This window comes from Aulonocara sp. 'chitande type north' Nkhata Bay, linkage group LG9, assembly GCF_057382095.1.
Source record: "Aulonocara sp. 'chitande type north' Nkhata Bay isolate Kocher_YH1m ecotype deep benthic linkage group LG9, A_spYH_male_GT1.1, whole genome shotgun sequence".
Taxonomy (NCBI): domain Eukaryota; kingdom Metazoa; phylum Chordata; class Actinopteri; order Cichliformes; family Cichlidae; genus Aulonocara; species Aulonocara sp. 'chitande type north' Nkhata Bay.
Genome location: NC_141352.1, coordinates 15,725,685 through 15,750,759, shown reverse-complemented (window position 1 = coordinate 15,750,759; position 25,075 = coordinate 15,725,685). Strand labels below are relative to the sequence as shown.

General features: G+C 40.3%; 2 protein-coding genes across 5 annotated transcripts in view; one reads left to right on the top strand and one right to left on the bottom strand.

The window, feature by feature from the left end:
* Positions 1–181: 181 nt before the first annotated feature.
* On the bottom strand, positions 182–5,372 carry LOC147321883 (uncharacterized). Its single transcript, XM_086306079.1, has 6 exons — positions 5,042–5,372; positions 3,301–3,348; positions 1,549–1,659; positions 1,117–1,233; positions 762–842; positions 182–667 (listed from the first exon to the last, which is right to left on the bottom strand). The coding sequence occupies exons 1-6, from the start codon at positions 5,162–5,164 to the stop codon at positions 617–619; spliced, it is 531 nt and encodes a 176-aa protein (XP_086162205.1). The 5' UTR covers positions 5,165–5,372; the 3' UTR covers positions 182–616.
* A 13,480-nt stretch (positions 5,373–18,852) lies between these two features.
* Positions 18,853–25,075, top strand: part of myripb (myosin VIIA and Rab interacting protein b) — a 126,395-nt gene continuing 120,172 nt past the window's right edge. For 3 of the 4 annotated variants that reach the window (XM_086306078.1, XM_086306077.1, XM_086306074.1), the window contains exon 1: positions 18,853–19,019. The gene's annotated coding sequence lies outside the window, so the exon portion shown is untranslated. Of the gene's footprint in view, positions 19,020–19,480; positions 19,578–25,075 lie in introns of those variants that run through there. The other variant, XM_086306076.1, reaches the window with a different exon arrangement.

Here is a 25,075-nt window from a genome sequence, read left to right as displayed (position 1 = left end):
ACTTGCCATCTGTAATTGAAGGTTTAGTGGCATTTCAGCTTACCTGATACTCCCCTTTTAATAATCCTTCATATTTGAATAGAAACATAACAAGTCATTCTGGGGGGACAAAAGGGCAATGTGTGCAATCCTCCAGTGGAGCATGAAGTGCTTAAACATTAAAAAACCTCCACTCCATACGTCTGTTCTTAACTTTTATTGAAACCTGATACAACAACACAGGAGAGGAGATTTCTGCAAAAATATAACCCCAATCTTCATAAGGATTCTGTGATTAAATAGGTTACAACAAAATGGCAAAGAAGAATATTAATATAGGATCTTTTTGTGATGAAAAAAAAAAACAACATGCAGGAATATATTAGAAATTAAAAACTATATATAAAAGTATCCATGTAAATGTAGACCAGCTGATAAATGTAAGCTAGCTTACAGTTAGAACAAGAAGAACAGAACAGAGGTTTTTCTACTGGGAATGTTGTCCATGTCAGCGATCGGTTTCTCCACACGTTTTGGGGTTACATCTGGACACATTTCTACTGAGCGCAGGCCCTTGTTAGGTTTTGCAAGAATGACAAGAAACTTTTTTCTTTGTGTGTTCTCCAGTTCTTGTCCTTTATGTGCTCCATTCGGCTCTGTCGCTCTGTCCATCGGTCTGAGGATCCCCCTGGAGAGCACAGGGACACGTCGTTTAAACACAGCACGCCAGAGTTTTATTTTTAAAGCAGCGTGCAGGATAATAAACACTGTAAATGACTCACGAGGACAGAGAAAGCTCCAGAGCGACCCGATTTCCCCCTCTTGGCTGGATCGAGCTTCACTTGTCTCCTCACTCTGGTCAACTGAAAAAGCGATCCCAGACAAATCGGTGTTACAGTGCGTTTTACAATTTGTCATTTCTGCATCTTCATGCATATATTATAACTTCACACTCAAAAAACTGAAACGCCGCCGTCTGAATGATTGCCCGATATGAAAAAAAAAAAGCAATTTCGGACAGATTATACAGGTGAGCACACCAATCTGAGTCAATAAAACCATATAAAGTGGCCTTATGACTGCTTGCACATCCGGCCTCAGCTGTTTCTCTGCACAGAGGTTGCCATGGAGACTCACCTGTACGGGGGTGGTTTTCTCGTTGATGATGAGAGAGAAGGAGCCAGGGCGGAGTTTGTTACGCTTAGTCTTTTTCTTGCTTGCAGCTGTAACCAAGTGTCGCCGGGACCTATCAGCCTAAGAAACCCCGGACACAGGGATTAGTACATACATGCACACATCCATTTCTTCTGCTGTGACCATCTCACAGCTGTCACCTCTTCAGTGAAGCACTGGTCTAACACAAATGCTTTCATTTTTACTTTTACTGAGTTGGTAAGAAATGTGGTTTCTTTTCTTCTTTTTCCCCCAGCATATACATATGATCCACTATGACTAAAGCTTCTCTGGACCATGCGGCAGCTGCCACCGCCACTAAGAACCAGTCACCACCTTCCCCGCATTAGGCTTTTTCTCCCTCTGACTCCCTTGTGAGTAACAAGAATGATTTACCTGGATGAGAGTTTTAGGGAAGCCTTTGACAGAGACGGCCCCGGGCAGGTTGGAGTGACTCAGGTGGGTGTGATCTCTCCGCTCCAACTGTCTCTTACGTCTGAAGAAAACCTACAACGATGAGACAGTCACAACCACAACCACAGAGGGAAACAACTCCTGTTACTCTGTGTGATAACGTGCGTCAAGTCTTGTGTGCAGTGGATAGTTTGTGAGCCTGGCCCTTTCTCCTTATCCTGCTCCTGGTCACATCCAGCCTCTGTTCTTTGAGAAGGCTTAAAGTCAAGCGGCAACATTGAAAGGAGGAAACTGCAACATTATTATTGTTACTGGTCCAACCACTTCCTGCATCAATCTGCTGAAAATAAAGTCTGCCATTAAGCTTCTCAAATTCCAAATAAATGGATTGGCACTTTGAGAAACAACAGGTTTCTGTTTGCCATTTGGGACTTTGGGGAATAAACGGCACAGGCTCGTGGAGTCATCGCCCTGCAGCACAGTCTGCAGCACAGTTACAAATTTACCACAAAGTTACACAAGTGTGGAAATAACTAGATCATTTCCAGCATAATACTTCCTCCTCTTTTTCCATTTCACTGAACACAAAGATGACTATGTTAGCTGCAAAATATTTGTCTCGCAATCATTCGCGATACCATTTAAAGTACTTACAGTGATTGCTGTTGACCTACATTTTGTTGATTGCCTCTGTTTTCAGCATTGTGGGATGGAATATTTTACAATTGGCTGTGGCACAACAGCTGTACACTTCAGAGCTGAAGGTTAATTGCAATATGCATACATTATTGTTTGTTTCTATATCTGAAGCTGCAGGGATGCACATGCTGCAATGCTCTTGTGAGCTCGCAGGTTCACTGCCTGATGTCTCTGTGACAGTTACATCATATTACCATTTCTATCAGTAACCCAATCATCTAGTCGTGCAGTTTGCATTGATTAACACAGTTATGTGTTGCCTTCTAAAATAAGATCTGCAACTTGTGGACTGACAGTAATATCCATATCTGTCCAAACTCGTGTTTCAATTCAGTTCTATTTTATTTATACGGTGCCAATTCATAACTGCAGTTGCCTCAAGGTGGTTTATATTGTAAGGTAAAAACCCTACAATATTAGAAAGAAAACCCTACTATCATGAGCAAGCAGTTGGTGACAGTGGGAAGGAAAAACTCCCTTTTAACAGGAAGATAAATGTAGTAAGGCTTTTGACGTAGTTTAATAGATGGACATGAAAGATTACTGTTAAAATAAAGTTCTCAATCTTTTTAGTTATAAAATCCTATCACTTTATACATTATTCTATTAGATTTTGTGCAAGATTTTGTCTTATGATTTCTTATGGCCAAAAATGTCCTTTGTAAGGTGTTTTATTCTTGCCTGTATGTGCCAAACTTAGATACATTCCCTCAGCATGTTCAAAAATACCACTTTTCCCTAGAATGGGTCAGTCACACAAAAACATAGTGACTAATTCTGGCGTAGAGACATGAAAAATGAGCCTGTCACAGCCACCCCTTTCCACACCATTTAATTCCCCTCTATAAGTCTTGGTCTTCTCTTTCTCAGTTTCTTATACCACTATGTGTTTTTCATTATCTTGTTTCAGCAGTGGACTTCCTGTGACCATAAAGCAGTTTCCCTGTGTTTAGACCTCCTCCGAGAAGGTTTCCTTCAAAAGCAAACTAAAGAATTCGATATAAGATGTGAAAGTAAAGAGGAAGTGGCACATACCAGTCCTTCAGGTAAGGGCAGCCCCCTCTGCTGCGTCTGATCATCTGACTGGGGACAAAAAAGAAAGTCAACACTCATGCTTTATTTTTCATTTTCCAGTACAGTTCAGTTACTGTGGCTTCTGGGAAAAGTTGTTCTCTCCACTGATGACAATGACTGCGTGATTATTTGTGAATGAGATTAGATTTTCAGTCACTTTCACAGTGTGTAAATACTCTCCTATCCCAGAAGAACCAGGCCACACTGCCCCATCTAACAATACATCATAATTTATGTTATAACTCATCAAAACAAGTCATTTTTCAGCACTCCAATCACCAAACAAGACAGCACGTCTGAGCAGAATAAAGCTGCAGCTGTTATCTGTTGGCTCTTGATGACCTCATAAAGTAAAGTGCTATGTTTTTTAAGTGTGTATGTTTAGGATATTCATCAGACCCTGCCACAATCCATCCAGTTTTCTGCTGCTGCGCACATTATGAGCTGACGAGTCCCATAAATTACACATTTAGTGTATACCACTCCATTACAAACACAAGTGCCTTTTGGTGAGAAAAGGGAAACGCAAGTAAACTAAACCAAATGCAGCAAATATATCCTGAAAAGGATGCTGTTGCTGGTATTAGTTAGCTCCCACCACATATGAAGCCTGTAATTGCGTGTGCTGTAATTACATTACAAATAATTGCTGCAGAAGAGCACATATGTGGCGCAAACTAAATCACACGGAACAGAATTCCCCACTCAGACTCTTTCATGTGTGGGTGAGAATCCCTCTCTCTCCTCCTGATGTCAAATGCATTGTCCAGATGAGGGTGATTACTTTGGACAGAACATGAGGACTGTCCCCAGCAAAACGCTAACCACGAAGTTAAAGTTTAACAGGCAGCAGCCACATGAAAAGCCAAAAAAAGGGGAGCTGAAGAATTTTGTTCCACAGAAGGGTATATTTTTGGTGGAGTGTCATTATGGCTGTAAAAACCATTACAATGAGAGTTTGTTTCTGTAAGAAGAAAAAAAAATTATATGTCTCCACAGGTCAGGGTCAGACTGTACACGTCTCCATCCATTCGAAACACATTTGGCCACTATAATCGCCACAGCAGCCTTTTTTTTTCTAAAGGAGCCAGACTGGACATACTTACATTCCAGCAAACTTACTGGTTTCCTTTGGCCAAACTATTATATAAACACTAATCATGCTGTGTCTGAGCAGAAACAAATGAAACAAGTATGGAACTTGTACTTAAAGTGCAAACTTTTAAAAACATTTATTCCATTTATGAGATCATCCAAAGCTTCTTCATATTTAATAAGAGAAAATGCTGGTGAACAGTAACAAATGTGCTACACATATTTTAAAAGCTTTCAGTGAGTGGAGATATGGGTTATTTCTACAAAAGAGACTACAAACAGCTACTTTGTATTATTAGTTTGTACTTTAGTTCAAATTTATAGTAAAAATTGGAATCAAATCTACCTCAACGCAACATTAGAGACGTATCACCAACTTTTAAAGCACGCTTACTTTACACGAGCCTAATAATTTTAGTTCTTTTCAGTTTCATTTGCGTTAAAAGTTGGTTATTATGTCGCTTAACAGCAAGCAAACAGCATTTAATGGGCTCAAACAGGCTGTACTTACCCCGGTCGTGTCACGGCAGCAGAGATGATGACTGATACATAATGAATGCCCTTGTCTTCTGCTAACTATCACATCCATTAGAAGTGCGTCTCTTACCTGTCCGTCTGCGGTCTGTCCGCTGACACACAGCTCTCCCCGGCTTGCTCCTGAGCAGTCGAAGGCGTGTGACAGCAGGCTCGCCTGCAGGCACAGCACGCACAGCCAGACAGTAAACCCCATGATCCAGGCAGGAACTAGACTGTCCTCAGCTCCTGTCAGCTCCCTGCTTTATACTCTCGGCTCTGCTAATGGGGAACAGATGCAGGGGAACAGGAGGCTATGCCAGCTTCACACAGACAAACAGCCCACCACAAGCCTTTGCTGTGCGCCAACCAGTGGCCTGTGGTCCTGCAGAAACATGTCAGACATCTTGAGGGGCCTTGGTTTGAAAAAAGAAAGAAAAAGAAAAAAAGAAAGAAAGAAAACCCCCACCCTGCCCAGCTACCCCGACCCAAGTGGGAGTATGAAGGCCATTTTCCACTTAAAGCTGCAGTGTAAAAGCTTCCAAAGTGTGTGTGTTAAAAAACACCAACGCAGAGAGGAAACTTGTGTTGTCAGACTTCTGTACATAACTCATAAAAAAGTGGTAGTTTGAAGAAATCCTGCATCATGAAGCAAATTTGTCTCCCGGCTCTGTAGACATCTCTCTCTCGTTGCGCTTTCGGGACATATATGTCCTGTGACTGTTTATAAAGTTCCTTAACGGATCCAAACACTTCAGTGAGCCGTTAAGGAATTACAGTAATTACTCTTCAGCAGACTTTTCAGTGAAATATGCAGGAGCCACAGACACCGTTAATTCATCTTTCAGCCTCCAGACTAGTGTTGACTAAACACTGGCAAACCAGATTTAATCACAACTGTCTGATGTGGATAAAAAAAAAACATGATACCTTTTTTTTTCCTGGTTTTGGGAGGAGTTCTTATTTTTTTGAGTGTGTGAGACAGAGACAGGAACTTGTTTTTAATTTAAAAGTATGTTTTAAATGAACTGGCAATCATTTTTAAGGGTTTGGCAGTTCTCTGCAGGAATTTATTTGCCGGTAAAACGCTGGAAGACATAAAGACTGCATCTCATGATGGGAACAAGCTGTACACGAGTGGATACAGTCTGTCAAGGTGTGTAACAGGATGGGAAAAAGAAACGAGAGGGGGCGAGAGAATGAATCTACTTTAAATTCGTCAAGCCTTGGGCGCTCGCTCACAGAGGAAATGCCTCCCAGTAGGACATGCACTGCTGGGAAAATTATGGAAATCAAATAAATTTTATTCCCAGTCCGAGTCAAGCCCACATGCCACTCATACTACTTTGCGTATCAGGGAAAGATTTAGCTTTTCACTCAGACAACTTGAAAAAGATTGTGAGAGCATTTCTGAGTGAGCCACGGTTTAAGTGGCGAGAATGAAACATGGTTATTTATTTTCATCCCCCAGCTCTGAATTCCAGCTCCCTTTCCTATATTTCCTGAGATACGCTGCCTAAGACATGTTGTTGCGAACCTTTTCCCAGGAGGTTCAGCGAGACCACTGGCTAGACAGCTGCGAGCTAATGATGTGAATCGATGAAGGCGATGTTTAGTCAGGAAGAAAAGGGGAAGAGATGGGTAGAAAAGTAACCGGCGCTGCTTCGACAGTCAATCCTCACAAGTCTGCTGGCGGACAAACATGCCAGTCATGTTGCTCGACAAGCTGGGTAATTAATTCTGCTGTCATTCCTAATGGGAATCAGACTTTGTGCTTTAATTTAAAACAGCAGGTGATTTTGTGTATGAAAACATGTTGAGAAAATTACAAGTCTACACGATCTTTTACTCATTCTGCGCTTTCAGCTTTAAAGTAACTATTTTTAAAGCATCTCAGAAAGTTAAGTATGTAAAACTGCTATGCAGAACCACTTCTATTTCTCCCCCCTCCCTGCTCCCCTACAGGGAGTGTCATTCATCGGTATCTCTGCTTTCAGCTGCTGTCACTGTGTCTGGTGATGATGCTCTATGGGGAGCAGCCTTTGACCTTGTAGGAAAAAAAAAACACTCATTTTGTACACAAAGTGTCCCCGTGTCTTTAACCATGGATTTGACGACAGGTAATTTGTGATATAAATACTTGCAGAAATGTGTTTTCGTGCGAGTGACGGTAGGAAACCAAACTGACTGGCAGCAGCATGACAGATGAGTGAAAACAGAAAATGTGACTTAGGTAACAACATCTGGATTAAGAGAAGTGACTCATAAGGTAATGGATGCTTTGCAAGGTCGACTCTTACAGCTTTATTTGTGAAAAGTGCTATAAAACATTTTCCTTTAAATCCATCCAAGTGACTTTATTGTCCAGGTTTTGATATTCAGAAAATTGGCCTTTATAGTTTTGTTATGGTGTTCAGCACTGCATTGTAATGATGTCAACAGCAGCAGGACTTGGCTGTGAACTGTTATTAGAATGAGTGTTCCTTCTGCTGAAATGCAAAGATTATTGACATAATGGGGCTAACGGTAAACCAAGTTAAAGTTATTTTACTGTAATGAGGGATTTTGTACTATGACAGCTATAAGATTTCTTTATATAGTATTTCTGGGATGTATATTTCCTTGCTTTGTTCCCCAAAACAAAGTTAACTTTGTAAAGGAAAGGCAGAGGAGGGATAGTGGATAGAGGAAGAGGACAGAAAAGATTCATGGATGTAGTGAGGATTGGTGTGACACAGGAGGATGCTGGAGACAGGGTCAGATGGAGGAAGGTCATTCGCTGTGGTGACCCCTAAAGGGAAAGTCTGGAGGAAGAAGATGTTTCTAAGATTTACATGAATTTGCACCTATTTCAGGAGGCAGTTAGCTGAGCAGAGCATAAAGAGTGCCCACTTTGCTTATAAAGCTCAGCATTTAACATGATAAATGTGGTCTGTATAATCTGTATAAAAACAGTATTTAAAAGCAAGACGTGGTTTTAGGGGTCACGGGGTTATGTGGCAAACTTTCTTAGCCATTGGCAAGGACTGCCTGAGTTTGTTGCCTTTGAAGGAGGTATTTCCTCCTGTTTTCAGTATTTATTCTAAGCTAAGCTAACCCTTTGTGGGCTTCAGCTAAATATTTTGCATCCGTGCAAGAAAATGAATGTGTAAGCGTTTTCCCCCAGTGTTTCAGGTCTCACTGAAACAGGAAAACCAAAGCTAACTCTCCATATGGGGAGACTGGAGCATATCCCAGCTGACAGTGGGTGGGATTACACCCTGGGCAGGTCGCCAGGCCGTCACAGGGCTAACACAAAAACAAACACCCGCTCACATCCACACTTACAGTCAATTTAGAATCAACAGTTAGCCCACCATGCAGGGGCTCAGGAGACTGGAGCACCTGGTGAAAACCCACACACACGCCACACAGAAACAACCCAGACCTCCTCATGCTTTCTGCACCGCCATGAAGTGCATACAAGGTCTTCATGTTTCTGCCAGAGCTAAAGGAAAATCAGCAGGTAACAGCTTTTTAAAACCAAATATGAGTAAAATAACAGAGATTTCTGTCACATAAGGTACCACTGACTTGACTTGGTGTGTTGTCTTGTCAACTTCCAAACGCCCATTCTGAACTAGCAAATGCTTTCAGATGATATGAAGCTCTAACACAATAATAAATTAGCCTCTTTCTTCACCAGGATGAAGCTTGTTTGTTTCATGCTGCCATTTAGCCTCCATTTAGGCATGCACCAGAAAGCAGCGTGTCTCTGCTGCTTTGTGCAGATACGTCGCTCATGAAGAGATCTCCCACGTGTAGCACGCTAATGAATGGACTCCGTGTGTGTATAATTAGTGCAGGGCCGTGTAACTATAACCTCTGCTGAGAAATGAGAGACTGCAACTCATATTCCATCCATCACCTCTCTGTACAAGCAAACAACCTTAAGGTCTGTTTGCGAATCAATACTCCTCTACAGCACATTGTCGTCTTTTTTTTTTTCCCCCACTCTCTGTGTGCTGCTGCTTTGGTAACAGCTATGTGAAAGGTGTGAGGGAGAGAATAGCAGTGAGGCTTTCAGTGCTATCATGTGGAAAGTGCAGAGGAAGCCAAAGATGAGGCTCAGGAAAAACAACACAGCTGTGCTGCAATTTGTGTGTTTGTCATTGAACAAAGACTGATTACAGTCTGGATTTTCCTTTTATCCCAACTCTTTGAGTTAATCTTAAATGCACTATCATTAGTTAGCAAGAGTTTTTGCCCTTAGTCTCACACCTGTACCATCTCTGTGTGGTTCTGTTCACAGGAACAGAAAATATTAATTGTGTAGATAGTCTGTTAAATGGTATGTCATCGGGGCTGTGGAAACATGACGTCCCAAATGTTTTAACACATATACATACATGTATTGTGTGGCTTTAAAATTGTAGAAAAGTATTTGATATTAGCCCATAAAATCAGGAAAATATCCCATTTGCATTTTGAAACAGAATACAAATAAAAGGATGCTGAAAAGCACTTTCTGATTATTTTAAAGGGGATTCTTTTAAGTTTTAGTATAAGCAAGTAAATGTGTGCACTGACATTTTCAGGATAAGCACCCTCCCACTTTCTTTTTCTTCCCTGACAGGCAGGCTGAAGGAGAAATTTACTCTTTTAGCTATGGATGCCACATTATAATTAGTTGTCATTTTCAAAAAGTCAGAAAATATAAGACATGATTTTTTAAGAGTTTTAAGAGGAAGGATTTCATAACCTTTGTGAAACAGGAGGGAGATGCTTTTTAAATCCACAGAAGTCATATTTTTGATTCATGACACAGCTCATGCCAACCTCTAAGTGTGTGACACACACGAGAGGGCCTCTTTTGCTTGTTTTCAATAACTGAAAAAATAAGATCCACCTTAGGATCTGACTTTTTCATTCAAACTTTCTGGACTAATAAAAACAACTGACACAGATGATTCAAATAAATTAAAAACAAAAAAACAAAACAAAAAACTCCACATTGAATAAAATAATAGGCTTGTTTTCAGCCTACATGGCTTTTAGTGAAATATTTAAGACAGCAATGCCTGAAAAATAATTTTCATGAAGGGCAAATTAACTGTCACAGTTTTCCTGAGATTTACTTTTTGATTTCTTGTATTTACAGTGATCCGAGTCTCTGGGTTTACATTCTGTTTAACAATTATTCCCTGGTTACCTTCCTTATGGTTGTAGCTTTAGGTTTGTCATTAGGTTTTCTTAGTTTTTTTTTTCTGAACATAGATATGTTGTAGAGTTTATTCAGTTCAATTTTATTAACATAGCACCAAAATCACAGGAGCAGTCAGCTCAAGGAGCTTCACATTATGAAGTAAAGACCCTGCAATAATAGAGAATACCTCAACAATCAAATGACCCCTCTTTGAGCAAGCACTCGGCAACAGCAGGAAGGAAAAACTCCATTTTAACAGGACTAAACCTTCAGCAGAACCAGGCTCAGGGAGGGGCAGCCATATGCTGTCACTGGTTAGGGATGATGGGAGGAAGACAGGATAAAAAGCGCTAATTTCAGGATGGGATGAGGATAAGAGTTAAATTCTTGTTTTCCTGGTGTGCCCCGTAATTCTTTGTCCAGTCTTCGTCCCTGTGCGAAGTGTTTCTTGTTCTAGTTATGTTATATTAGTCTTTTGTTCCTTGTATTTTGTAGCACCTTATCTCAGATTCTTCCACCTGTGCACCAAGCTGTTACCTCCCCCGTAGTTAGGCCTTTGCTTCTTTATTAACTTCAGTTTCCTTTTATCTTTGTCACAATGTGTTTGTCTCCTATGTGTTCCCCTCCATCCCTGTATTTGAATTCTGTTACATATTCTGTTTCTCTGGATTTTGGTCTGTTGTTTTTTTCACCATTAAAGGTGAACTTTATGTTAAACCCACCTGCCTATAGAGTCTGCTTTTGGTTCCAAATTTCTGCAAACTACAACAAAAAAATCCCCACAAACCCAGTGCGAGTTTAACTCAGTCAAAAGACTCTGATTCAGTCGCTTCACACAGAAATGAGAATTCTTTGTGCTCATCTTGCATTCCTACATCATTCTTTGCTTGCACTCAAAGACTCAGCAACGCTTGCTCCAAACAAATGTGGCAAAAGACAAACATCTACAATTATATCTATCTTACTTTTGCTGTTACTTGCACTTTGCTCTTCATTCGTTTTGATTGTTTGATAATGTAATAATGCAGAGACACAGAAATGAACTAATCCTGCCCATCATGCAAAAGCATGCAAGAAAATCCGTGGAATCAGCTCAGATATGATTTATGAAAGTAAAATTCAAACAATTTGCTGCAACATAATTCTGCACAATTAGCATCGTGTAAAAGAGACCGAGGACGGATCATAAGATTCATGAAAACACGGTCATACTATAATCAGTGTTGTATCTTATTAAAACAATGAAGTAAGTAGGAAGGTGATAATTAAGTCCAAATTGTCCAGTTATTACTGTAGCAGAGTGAGCACTGCTCATTCAGCCGGAATACTAAACACAGCATCATGGGAGACTGTGTGATGTTCGGGTCATGGCCTCTCACTTTCTCTCATTTATATCCAATCCTCTCTCTGCTCTGGTTACCATGGCGGCAAGAAGTTGGATTCACACAAATGCCGCTGAGGGCTGAAGCCTTTGAGGAGAGGAGAGAGCAGACAAGGCAAGGTGTGGATGGGCTTCGGTTTCACATGCACACCACTCCACTAGCCTCTCCAGCTGCACACTCATACACAGAGCACTACAGACACTAGGCTACCTATTATAATCGGAGAGCAATTAGTGTCACAGTGCATCTTTATTACATAAATATGGATCCATAAAGAACAGGTTTTTTTCTGGATGTGATGTTAGAAGCTTAACAGTCTTTAGACATATAAGACCTGATATGGTGACAACCAGATAAAGAGTGACAACCGGACTGGCTCCCCACAGGTTCCAGCAGACCTTTAACCTACCTGGAAACTAGCTTTTTAGGTAGTAAACACAGTGATGGCATTGGAAAGGGGCCCCTCCCATTGTGTTTTCGGTCACAAGTCACACGCGTGTATGATTTCTGTTGTTGTTATTATGACACTGGATTAGCAATGCCCTTTGTTTTTGGTTAATGTGGTATCCTTAACTGTTATTCCTCGGCAGGTTCAGGCCAGTGCTGTGTAATATTCCCATAATATCGTTGCACAACACATTCAGTAAAGCTGGAGTCTGTACCTGGTCAATGCTTCAACCAAGCCTGTCACAGAAGGTAAAACAAAGTCAAGTTTAGCCACCTGTTGCTTGTAATTGGACCGCAATAGTATAATCTTTCATTTTGTTACACAGAGGATCTCAGTACTGCCATCAAGAAGAATCCTGCCACGTCCCCTCAAACTCCTGCGATTTCTACATTTTATAATGTGCCACGGTTCACTCATACCACCTATTCCTCCGCTATTCTCCTGAGAATAGAGGAGAATACCCCTGAAACTGAAAATAAAAAATGTGACACATGCACAAAGTCAGTAGTGTTACTCAGAGAGCACTTCATGATATAGCTGGTCTGTAAAAGATTCATTGATCTGAGTGGTGAGAGCAAACTGAGACGTTAAAGCTGTGGAATCCAAAACCACTAAAGTGGGCTAAAAAATGCCGAAATAAAAGCCAGAAAAAATACAAATAAAAGATATCAGTGTCTTTTCAGTTTGTTTTTGCATAACAAAGCTTGGATTTGTGGAAAACTTTGTATGTCTGGGCTAAAACACAAAATGAGATGAAGTTGCATAATTGATTCATTTACATTTCATCGTTGCTACGGGTGCACGACTGCTGAAAATAATCATGAGCCATGTCTGTGTTACATGTACTGTGTGCATTAATAAGTGCTACTAACCTATGATCCAAGGCCGACTGGCTGTAGCAACAGAAACACCTTCTTTGTAAACAGCTGTGGCTCAACTTGGCTGGAGAAAACTGCTGGCAAGCAAACTGGGAAGTGGAGTGGCTGGCAAATTTACTCTCACTCATGCACATTTGTGAAATAAACACAGGAAAGGAGGGGAGTTAGCAGGCTTCTGTGCTGTGTGACTAATAGAGTCTGTGAGCAGACTGACCAGACTGTCAATATGTTGTCGTTTCTAAACAGTAGAAGGAAAAAGAATTAGTCTGGGGTTAGTGGAGGCTAAAGGGGGCGTCTTAAAGTATGAGTTTGAATCTAAATCATTTTGCCATGTGAATCATAAAACCTCCAAAAAAATGTTACTTTCCACAACCTTCTGAGCTCAGTTCCGTTGCATTTCTGCTAACCTGTCTTCAAAATCAGCCTCATTGAGTATCTCTTCTGAAGGTATTTTACTGCTAACTTGCTAACTGGTTGAGTTGTACATAGTGTAACCAGAAGGGAAGGCTGTTGTTTTCCATTATAAAAGTGACTTACCTCAGCTCCTGCTCATAACTCACGTCCCAACCCAGAGGGCAATTAGTGCTTTATTAGCTGTAACAGGGGAAATGACTCCCTTCCGTCACTCCGGGGAATTCTAACAAAAAAGAAAAAGTATTCATCAACCACAAAAATGCCAAATCCATTTATCTGTTTATCAGCTGTAAAGATATCAAACGTTAAAAAAGCTCACATTTTGTCTGTACTTTACAAGATTAAATACATTTTCTTCCATTTAATCCACACAGTGCATAACCACAATGCACAGAGTGACTCACAGTGTTTGTTTGCTGTTTGCGATGCTTTGTTTCCAGCACTGAAATGGCCACTTATGGGCAATTAGTCATGCTGAGTAGGCAGAGGCTTCACCTCCACCTCGTCACTGACTAACGCAAGACACTATATGTTGGAAAGGAAGTAAAGTGAGCGAAAGCATCGAGAGGAGGCAAATATTTTGTTCCTTTTAGGAGCTAGACTGCAGAGGGTTTAACACACAAATATAATGGGGATTAAACAGGAGCTTTGATCCAATACTCTGAGGTTTGTAGCATTTTAGGCCTTTAACAGTTATGTAGATACATGAGGCAATTACAGCTCCTAAATGCTTTGAATAATTATATTCCTGAGATCGAGAAGCATCTTACTTGCTGGTTTGCAACATCTTGCTGATCTCCTACTCAAGAGATATTCTCCTGCAAAGTCATGCTCTCTATTTTTATGCAAACATAAAGTGCACATTCATTCAACATTGCTTTGCAAAGGTCCTGCTCTTGAGTGAGCAGCCAGATTAAAGCACACTTACTGATATTCTGATCTTCCAGAACAGTTACATTGGAGGAAAGTGGATTATTTAAGCAATCTCCCATCAAAGTAATTATGAGGCTGCCTTTCTGTTCAGCTTCTAAATGACCTCTGAAATGTCTCGTGGAAGAAGAAACCACCATGTTTGGTGGCAAGCATCGAGAGTAATTTACTGTACGAGTGGTCCCAAATGGAAAAGCTTCCCCAGGTAAAACTAATTCATAGAGTAAAGTCAACAGGAGCAGGATATTTCCTCTGTTACCCGGAGGACACAGAGACAGGCTTGGGTCAATATATGGATCACTGAGGATATCCTGACTGGTGATTGTCGCAGGTCTAAAAGCAGTTTCCTCTTATGTAAGTACATCTCACGCACCTGCTGCCTTCCTGGATGCACAGTCACGGCGTTTTTTACCGAGTACATGTGAAATTGTGCAGACTGTAAAATACTACATTGCAGATCTAAATTCGGACATTCTCCATAAAGGCTTTTCATCTATGAAATAAACTTCCAACAGAAATGAAATTGATTCCTTCTTTTACGTCTATTAAATCTTTTTAAATAGAGGTCAAAGGTTGGTTTAAATGTAAAGTAAAGCTGGAGTCATTTTGATAAATTTTATTAAATATTTCAGTTATTCATCATTTTGGAGGTAATTGTGTGCATATCTTTATTGAGCTAATGCCTGTGTGTTTATTGTAGTTTTGTATTTATATTGTATTGTGGTTTTCTGCAGTTGAATGATGTAACTCTTGTTTGTGCATCACTGGGTATAAAAGCCCAACAGCAGACAGATAAATCAAATAAAGACATGAATTTATAAATCATATTCTTTTTACTGCTGTTATTACTTACACTTATCTAAATGGATAAGCAGTAAAAATAATAATGTTTGGATGAGAATCACAGAAGATGCTAATCTTAGGGATTTGTGTAGTGCCACTAAATCACTCATGGGGTTGTTGTTTCGAAAACATCACCACCTCTGAAACTGTGAAGCTTTTGTATGTGAAAAACATGTTTTTTTTAAATGACCTGTTTAAAAAAACATAGTGGTTTGTGTCTTCATAAACTATGCTATTATATTATTATCGTAATAACTTGAGTGAGGTTACATTTTGAAGGCCCCCTGGTGGCTGACGTTGGTTAACACCCTGTCATTTTTTCCCTAGTGGGTAGGATTCACAATGGTAAGTGTTTTGTGCCTGTAAACTTCCACTTATAGTACAAATTGTTGTGTTTTCCACCCCCAAAACAGTTACGAGTTTCCCTGACAAAACAGTCATGGATCAACTCATTCTGTCTGCTAAAAATGGGATTGTGATTCACAGACCATTTATATGGTTTTGAAGGGTGACATTTGCCAACGGACGAGATCATATACAGTGCAGCGAAGCCCTCAGAGGACAATAACCTGAAATGCCATCGCTGAGAATGTGGAGCTATAATCTGCTTCCAAACACATAAAGACAATGACTGTCACAGCAAATAATACCCCCACACAGCTGCGTTTGTGCACACATGAACGCTGTAACTTCAGCATGTGACATGGATAGAAGGGGGGTGTGCTTTGCCGTCCCCGTTGCTCCACTTCAGCCATAACTCCTCAGCAGGCTTTACCTGTTTGACTGCACGTTCACACAACTCCTGTAGAAGATGACTGCACGAACATTCCCACAGTTCCCACTTGTGAACATGATGAGCTTATGGCAGCTCTCAATAGGACATTTTAACAACCTAAAACACCCCAGGCTCACCGACTTTGCTCACCTCAGATTTGAGGTAAATGCGGGGTCATATAGAGAGTGATTCAGCAGCAAAACATGAAGCATGCACGTTAGAATTAAGTGTAAAGCTTTTAATAAGCTTTTTACATGCGCTTACGACCAGAGGATTTTGCACGTGAAACCTTAGAATGACCCTCAGCTTCACACTGGAGCTCCATACTAAGTGACCCACAATACCAGACTGGAATAGTACTGGGAGTCTTGATGCTTCATCCTCCTTGACTGCTTTCAGTTTAGTTTAATCCCTGTGATATGCATACTAACTGACTCTTGCATCCCCATTACAAGATAATTGCAGTTTATGTTATGCAGAGAATTGGCCATCCTGCTGAACTTCTACACACGGTCAATTTAGCACCCCCTACCTCGCCTTTGTTATAATAGTCCACAGGTAGAACGTTTCAATATATTTGTTAGACATGTTTGCTTCCCATGGTCTAATTAAAGCTTGCAGACAAAGCAAGTAAAACCACAGTTTAACAAGCCAGACAAGTTATTTAAAGCAATCTCCAAGCAATAAGCACTGAACCATAACAAGCACGCTTGGTTTAAAGTGAACCGCTGAATATCAGGCATGCAGTCATATTCACTCTAGTTAAAGAAGCAAAATGAATAATCCCCAACCGTGACCATCTAGAAATAATTGCTAAGTCCATTTATTTATACGCCGGGGTCTTGCAGTGATGCACTTTATATGGTTTAATGATGTATTGTTTACTATAATTTTATCTGCGGTATTATCTATTTCAAAACAGAAGGTAAGTAATAAGTTTGAAGGTAACAAAAGAATAACTGACATTAATGATATTTCCAGTTTATGGTCAGAAGTAATTTAATGCCAACAACCCATTTCAAAAAAGCTGCGGCATGTCTCTATTTTACTCTTTTTTAAGCATCATCTGTGAGCATTTGTGAGCTGAGGTGAGGAGAACAGTAGCTGCTGTTATAAAAATAATACGTTTTCACATTCTTGCTTTAAATTGGGTCTCAGCTCCTCAACAGTTCTGGTCTCAACGTGCCAAAAGACTTTCTCTGCAAAAGACATTATCTGTACAACATCTGTATATAGTGTTTAGCGTTAATTAAGCTTTTGCAGATGCCATGTGGACTAATGCATCGCCATACTATCGCAGCCTTAGAGCTGGGACGTCTGGCTTATTTTTAGCCTGGAAATTATCTTTTAAAAATCATTGAGGTTCTAATTAGAATAATTAATTACACACATTTCCAGTTTGCGTCTTTGGGTCCAGTTTACGTCTTTAGTTGCATTTGAATATGCAAAAAACATAACACTTTGACATTCACAACCCATTTTAAAGTCTGAATAAGTATAATTAAAGAGAGACTTGCCACTGCAGCAAGTCTTGAGGAATAGTTCTCCAGGATTTCTCAAGGTCTTTCCAGTCCTTTTTTGGACATTGGCTGCTTTTTCACTCATGCTCAGTCGAGCTCTTGTACCTCACCATTCTCACCAGTTTTTGTTTTTGCTTGTTAAGCCACTTAACACTGACCTATGAATCATTCAAGCATCAACAATGCACCTAACACAAAGACTGAACCAGTGTTGTCTCTACATGTAACTAGTAGCCGGTTGCTACTAAAAACACATAATTTTCTCCCAATTCTTTGGTTACATCAAATTCCGATGTTAACACAATCTGACAGGGATAATTTTTCGTGCCAACAAGGCCATGCCCAAAAACCTTGACAAAAACTTAGCTTGTCAGAATTGCACAATTCCTAAAAAACAAACAAACAACAACTTATATTGTGTATTTCCATCAATAATTGCACATGTTTTAATAAATGACTACCTCTATTTCCCCTTTTCCTGCAAAATATGAAGAAGGGTGGCTCAAAACTTTTGAACAGTACTCTATGCCTGCAGATCAACGGTGGGGCCTCCATTTTTCCAGTACATAATCTATCTAATAAGTGAAAACAGGGTTTAGTATGTGCGATAAAATATGACTTTGAAAAATTGCCCTGGCAACATCTGCTGCAAATCCAGCATCTTTAATTACACTTAGAATAAAGTAAGCATCAGCACGGCTTGATTTATAATACAGGCGAAGTAGCCCGTAATTGCAAAGTTAGGTGAGCTCTTTATTTTGCAAAAAAGCATGTAGGGCAACAGCCCAGAAATTGTTTTTGTGAGGCACTAGTGTCAGCATTTCCTAAGACAGAGCACTAATACAGAGAACAAGCAGCCAGGTTTTAGTGCTGTGGTGCTTTGGCAGAACACAAGGCAGGACTAATAATGGATATGCAGGAATTGGAATGATTTTCTAAAGTCCATCTGTTTATGAAAAACAATTTATATTCAAATCTTTTCTTGAAATGGGTTTTAAAAGTAATTAATTAGTGCATTACGTAACTTATGTGAAAGTTAATTAAGCCAGACCATTGCAAGAGTGAAGTCATCTAACGATTTGATCCATCTGACAGAGACTTGGGACGAGCTGCCTCACCCTCTCTTTGGTTAATTGCACAGTGAATGGCTTTGTGAATGAAGCAGTCAGCCAACACAGCGCCTCCTCCCCCAACTCTCCCCATGCATGAGCATCAGTGCCAACACTGGAGCTCGGGATGCCCAGGTGCCTGCAGAAAAATGAAATGTGATATTGCGTCAGCAAAGCGCGGAAACAGCCCCAACTAGTTTCTCTCCAACCTCGAAAATTTCATCCCTAAATATGAGTTCACGCTGTGCGCCACCAGGGAAGAATCAAGGTTTGGGTGCCAATCCCTGACCTCCCTCGCAGTGCGTCCTCCCCTCCCTCCTCCTTCTTCCTCCGTGTAATACAAACCTCGTGATCGCCCATTCAGCGGTTCCTACGTCCGCTGCTTTGGGGGTGGTGGTGGTGATGGGGGGTGGAAACACAATAAGCTGACTAACCGAGGGGCAGGAGAGGAAAAGTATCTGGGAGACGGACAGGTGTCGCGGAAGTTTACACTTGCAGAGGCGCATCCCCTCCGCGTCTTTCTCTCATTATCTGGAATAACGTGAAAGAGACTGTGACTGGCGGTCATTCGGCTCCCACTGATCCTGTGTAAGTGATTCTCCACACCGGCTCACCGAATAGGCGAAGAGGTGAACGTTAGCCCGTTATAATGAACAGGCGTAAGAGGCAGGAGCCTCGGTCAGGTGGCTGATTTTGAGATGCACGATTTAACGGCTCGGCGATTCTTGCATACCTCAGTATGAAAATGCTGCCAGCCCAGCTGCTCGTGCAAGAGCTACAGGAGATCTTTGTTGCACAGATGTCATCATGCGATCGCAGCTAACGTGGCAGCCCGAGTGAGATGAGTATAGGTGCTGGTTTTAAATGAGGGGAAAAAATGCGGTATTTTTAGCCTGCGAGGTGCAGGTGAATTTGCATCATCACAAGTGCTGGAAACTAAAAGCACGTCCAGGCAACGCACGGCGTGACTCATCTCTTTAAATTGAGAAACTAAGACTCTTCGGATTAATCAGAGTAAGCCATCAAAAAACAACTAAAGTCACATTTTTGAGTCTGAGCCACTGCAAGAAGGAAAAAAACTTTAATCCCCAGGAATGTAAGCTGGAAAAATCCTTACTTGGCTGCTACTCTGAGTTTGGTGTGCAGGTACAGGGAGCTGTTTCTCAGTGCAGCTGTTTGTGTTGCTTTGTTGTTGTTGTGGTGCCGATCGTCACCTGTTGAAAGTAACACTTGGGGACACCTGGGTCACTTGGGCGACACTCCCCCAAATATTTAATGAATGAGTGTGCTATTCTGAGGCGTTCATTCAAAGAAAAATGAAGATCACCCAGCAAAAAATCACACTTAGTGCTCATGTTACAGTAGTGCTCAACACTTAGTCACATCCACAATTACCCAGGCAGATTTAATCAGCACCTGTTTTTATTTTAACACTTCACGGTTAATGCCTTGTGTTGTGTGTCTTCACGGTCTGGTCTCCGCAGCCTCTTGTCTTGCTCTGCATAAAGTGGTAATTGGCCTGTTAGTGATAGATGTGACACAGCAGGTAGATGTCAAACAGGGACGAGTGATCGTGAGCTCAGTGGGGATTTTAATGCTCCCACGGTCTTGATGTTAGAATATTCTTTGGCAGAGTTAACATTTGGTGCCATATTGACCATGGATGGCTGCTTTGGACCAGCTGAGCCGTGGGAAAACAGGCCATGCTTTTTAAGCCTTCTCTTTCTTTTTATTTTGGTTGATTATGTTCATAGAAAGTAGAAACAAGATGTTTTTTTAAGCAGCAGTAAAATCACAGAAGTTACCAGTAAAATAAAATTCAAATATTCCCGTGACAGTGAGCCAGCATGTGTTGTACCAGGACCGGGGGCCTGAAGCAGGTTAATTGAATTTACACAGCTTTAATTTTCCTAGTTTATCTTCTTTGACATAGATAGAGTTTATAAATGGCAACAATGGAAATAGTAGAAAAATGATAGAATGGTCAAATATGATGTAGTTAATATTGCTTTTTGTCAGTGTTGCTGCATTCGCTGCTCCCAAAGTGGCATTTAGTGTTAATGTGGGGTGAGTCGTTGCTGAACCAGCTAACGTCCTTAATCTTAATTACCCTCTTGTCTGTGGTTTATATTGCATGTCTTTTGTGTCAAATTATTGCATTTATGCCATCCTATCATTATATCACAGATAATCTCTCCCCAAAGGAGGTTTGTGTTGTTTGTGAAGAGTCATGTTTTAATATAAAAAGTGATGGCATTTTATTGGCATTGAAGATTGATACTATACCCAGTTGTGTAATGCAACTTTGTTAGTTTTTACAACATTACGTTAATGATTTACTTCACGAAGAAAGCAGTTCCTGTCCCATTACTTTTGTGTTACTCTGCAACATTGTCTCACAATTACCAGTTAACAATAAAAGGCTGAGGCTATATGCCCACACACAGACACAAATCCCTATCCAAATGAGGACACGTACACTCTTTTAAATGTACGGGTTCTGACTACAGCGTTGGTGATGCTATTGTAGAAACTGAGGCTACAGTACTACAAGCCTGACTGTTTATCATGGTTGCCTCTCTGGGTTTGGCATTGCATTGCAAGTTCTTCACTAGTAGCTTTGTGTTAAAGTTCCCTTGCAGATGATTGCAAAGAGTCAATGTTCCCTTTTAGTGCAGTAAAAATGGAAGCAGTTTTTATCTTTCCACTCCTCAAAAGTTGTAGACTGCCCTACTATTTTTATCTTCCCTGCAAATTAACTGAAATCAGCTGATTGTAGCACAAGGGCTCAGGAAAAGTGCACATTTGATGATTTCTTTCTTTTCCCCCATCATTCAGATAGTTGAAGAACTCATGCAACACAAGTAACAACTTAATTGTTTGAATTTAGCACCATAATGGCTCATATGTACTGAGTTATATGCATTTTGTTTCTCCAAGCGTTTCTAATACCAATTCTGCCGTTGCCTTATACGCTTCTCTTTCCATTGTAGATTTTAGGTTGAATCGATATTCTCACAAATTCATCTCTAATGACAGATCTGGTCATGTAGAGCTGTTTAAAATGTTGTTTTGACATGCAGGATTCACTGTATCTGTCCTAAACTAAATCTGGTGCCACAGTTTTTATTGCTTCTCTTTTCTCTCTCTTGGCAACTCTTGATGTCATCTTGACGGATAGTGGTCATATCCCAGGTAGCAAAAACACCTTGAACACGTCTGTTTCTGCTCGCACGTGGCTGTAAGAAGACAAATGACCAAAGTTATACACTGAGAAAACAGTGAGCTGTCACTCTAAAGTTTCAAGCACAGTGTAAGACAATTTCCAGCTCATATTCCCATTCAAAGCTGCATCACACACACAAACTGACTGATCTGCAAAGTCAGTCCGCTGTATTTATCTTCTGTCCAAAAAGTAATTTCAATGAAGTCATCCTCAATGCACTTACCTCAAGCTGTCACAAAAAGCTGATGCAATGGAGAGTGTCTAAAACAAGCAGTTCATTTAGCGCTTGGCTGCACCTGCCCTTTTAGCGCTCCAGCAGGGCCTTGTCCTCAGCTCGCCCCTCCTCTGCTGACTCTCCGAGGTGACAGACAGCAGCAGCAGAGCCAAGTGCTTTGCAGCACGGTGCAGGATGAGTCGTTTTTCTGCATGCTCCTGTTTATTTAGGATGATCTAGCATCTGCATGTCTGCAGTTTTCTTAAAGAAATGATTGATGCAGATGGTGTGTCTTGGCGAAAATGCAGGAAAATGGAGGGGTTGTATTCTGTTCTCCTGAGAGATGCATCAGTGTGACCTATTTTCTGTCTGAAGTGATTCTCTGTGCTCTCAGAGTGTCAGCCTGAACATGTTTGCTCTAGTAATCTGACAATATTACACTGGTGCACCCCATTGTTGTGTCAGTCAAAATGTGACACTAGTAACAAATCCTGTATTTTTGTGACTTTGAACAGAAAGAGAAGCCTCAGAGTGGATGCAGTTATGGTATAACATCAATATTCAATATTTTTATAATAAAGTTTTACAATGTCTCTAATGGTTTCAAACACAGAAAGATGCTATCATTCATAAATTACCTTTACTAAACGATGTATTTTTTCTAGTCACCTGACTGTCTGTTGTGTATTAGGTAATTGTATTATTTTGGCTCTAATTATGTATTTTACAGATAAAATGTATATGTTTCTCAATCAAATAACACACCCAGGTTTCTAACAGCGGATTTTACCTGGACGGATAAGGGACCAAGGGGAAACTTAATGTTTGGATGCAGCTTGTCTGAATTCATGATAAGAGTTTCTGTTTTATCTGACTTTAATTTGATAAATCCACACATCAGTGTCATACTATCAGGCAGACAGACTGTGAGGTTGAGAAGAGGTTAGTGAATTTAACTGGGAGGTAGAGCTGTGCCTCATCGGCATAGCAGTGTAACAAAATATTATTTCTCTGTGTAAAGCAAGGATGTTTTCAGTGCTGCAGCGTTAGTCACCTATTTCTGACTAATTTCCGCCATCAACATCAACCAACCACATGCAACTACTCACTAATCAGCTGGGGAATATACATTTTTTCCAAGCAACTGGCAGTTAGCATGGAATAACCACCAGTCGCTCGGGACTGCCAGTAGGCCCGTGTGACTATAGCTTAAAGGATTGGCTGAAGCCTGTGTTGAGCTACCTTAAACCTGTGTTTCATGTGAAGTCAGCAGGGCTTGGCGGCTTTGGTTGCAAAAACAAATTAAACTGGAGGAAAGGAATAAAAGAAAATTGCCTTACTTTTATCCTAGTAATTGCAATTTTTTTGCAAGTTTTTAGTATTATTTGATACAATATGGTATTTGCTGGTGTAACTAATAAAGGTATCCTATCTTAAGAAGTAAAAACATGCAGATCATGTTTATTCAGTTCAGTATCCCATCTTCACTGAGAACACTGAACGGATTGTGGACCTTTGAACCACTAAGACAGTTTTGTGTTGGTGAATGCAGGTTTTTCGTTTTGTCTTTTCATCTGTGTGCACCACACCTGTGGTATTGACTTTGGTTTGTTAGTGATGCTGCAGATTAGTGACTCTACTCCGTGTGGGAAGCTTAAATTTGAGACATAATATGCACGTGTTTGTGTGCATGCATGAATTGCATGTTGTTGGAAATTATCAGTGAAAGTAATAATGAACTGAATGTGTGTTTGCAGCCATCAAGTATATGCGTCACTAAGCTTCAAATGCAGACACTCTCATGCATAAATGCTGCTTCATCCCTGTCCTTGACACCACTCACTATAAAAAGAAGGCCTAATAATTGCCTTCCTTTGTGGCTATACACTAATGGCCATATAATCATAGTGTATTCATCTTCTCTATACATCAAAAGTAACATGGATGCAAGAAAAATAACTTGTCCTAATAAGCCACTGCTGCTGTAATTTGTTCCATAGATTATAGATTGATATTCCAGCTGCTAATTTAAGCAGTAAACATGGTTTAATGCAGAATTGAGATCAGCATGATTAGTTTTCAGGTGAGAAAGTGTGTTTTTCCCGAATTTATCAACTAGATGTGAAGAAATGCAAAGTTAGTAAGACACTTGGCACAGCAGTAACCTCATTATTGGGAAATATGCTATGTTTTTTGTTGAAACAGTGTTTCAGTATTTGTTACTGCTCCGATCAAGTAGTAAAGTCAAGCAGGGTAAGAACTGTGTGTGTGTATATATCATTTTATTGTGACATCACTCAGTGGTGATTTTTCTCTTCTGTAACAATCATTATCTTGTACTGAAGACTATTTCAAAGTTATTGAGACCACAAATTCATGTGGAGAAAAATGCAGAAGCGGGAATTAAGTCAATAGAAAAGCAGTGTCATTTTTCTGATAGACTTCAGTGCAGTCTGTTTTTTTTCTTTTTAGCAGCCAAGCAGTCACCCCCTGCTGGTGATTAGAAAGATTGCAGGTTTAAGGTGGTTCAGACTGGGTTTTACTTTTCCATCTTTCATATACAGTCTGTGGTTAAAGTTTTAAAATCAGAGAAAGAAGACAATGCAGGTAAAAAAAACAACAACCCAAAACATCCTTTCTTGTTTTGTTTCACCTCCCAGAAAAACAAAAGTGAATGCCAGCCATATGATGAGTACCATTCATACTTTTAGGCACCTGCTGGCATGTGTAACTCTAAGTGTGACTATTTTAATATCTTGAGTGGAAAAAGAAGTGTGATTCTGATAGACTGGAAAGCCTTTACAGAGGTCTTTCTTCACAGTGGCTGAATGAAAAGCAGTGGTAATGTGACAGTGTGCTTACTCTGTGTGATAATAGAATTTTGAGACAGAGATTTTACTGGGGTTTATTTATTTTTTGGGCCACCGTGCTGATAATGTGAAACTTCAATTTGTCAATTGTGTATGTTCACATTTGTCTTTTGGGATCAGGTAGATTACAATTAAACATTACAAACCTATTAACAAACTTAAACTGAGACTATTACATAAACCAAGTATGACTGGCTCAGTTTTATTTTCAGAAAGTTTAACAGTGTGTTGGGGTGAGCCAGGTCCTGAAGTGACTGGAGGAATGAGTAAGAAGCAGGACTGAAAGGGAGATGCGCTGTCAATAAAGCTATTGGTCCAATAATAGAATGGACAT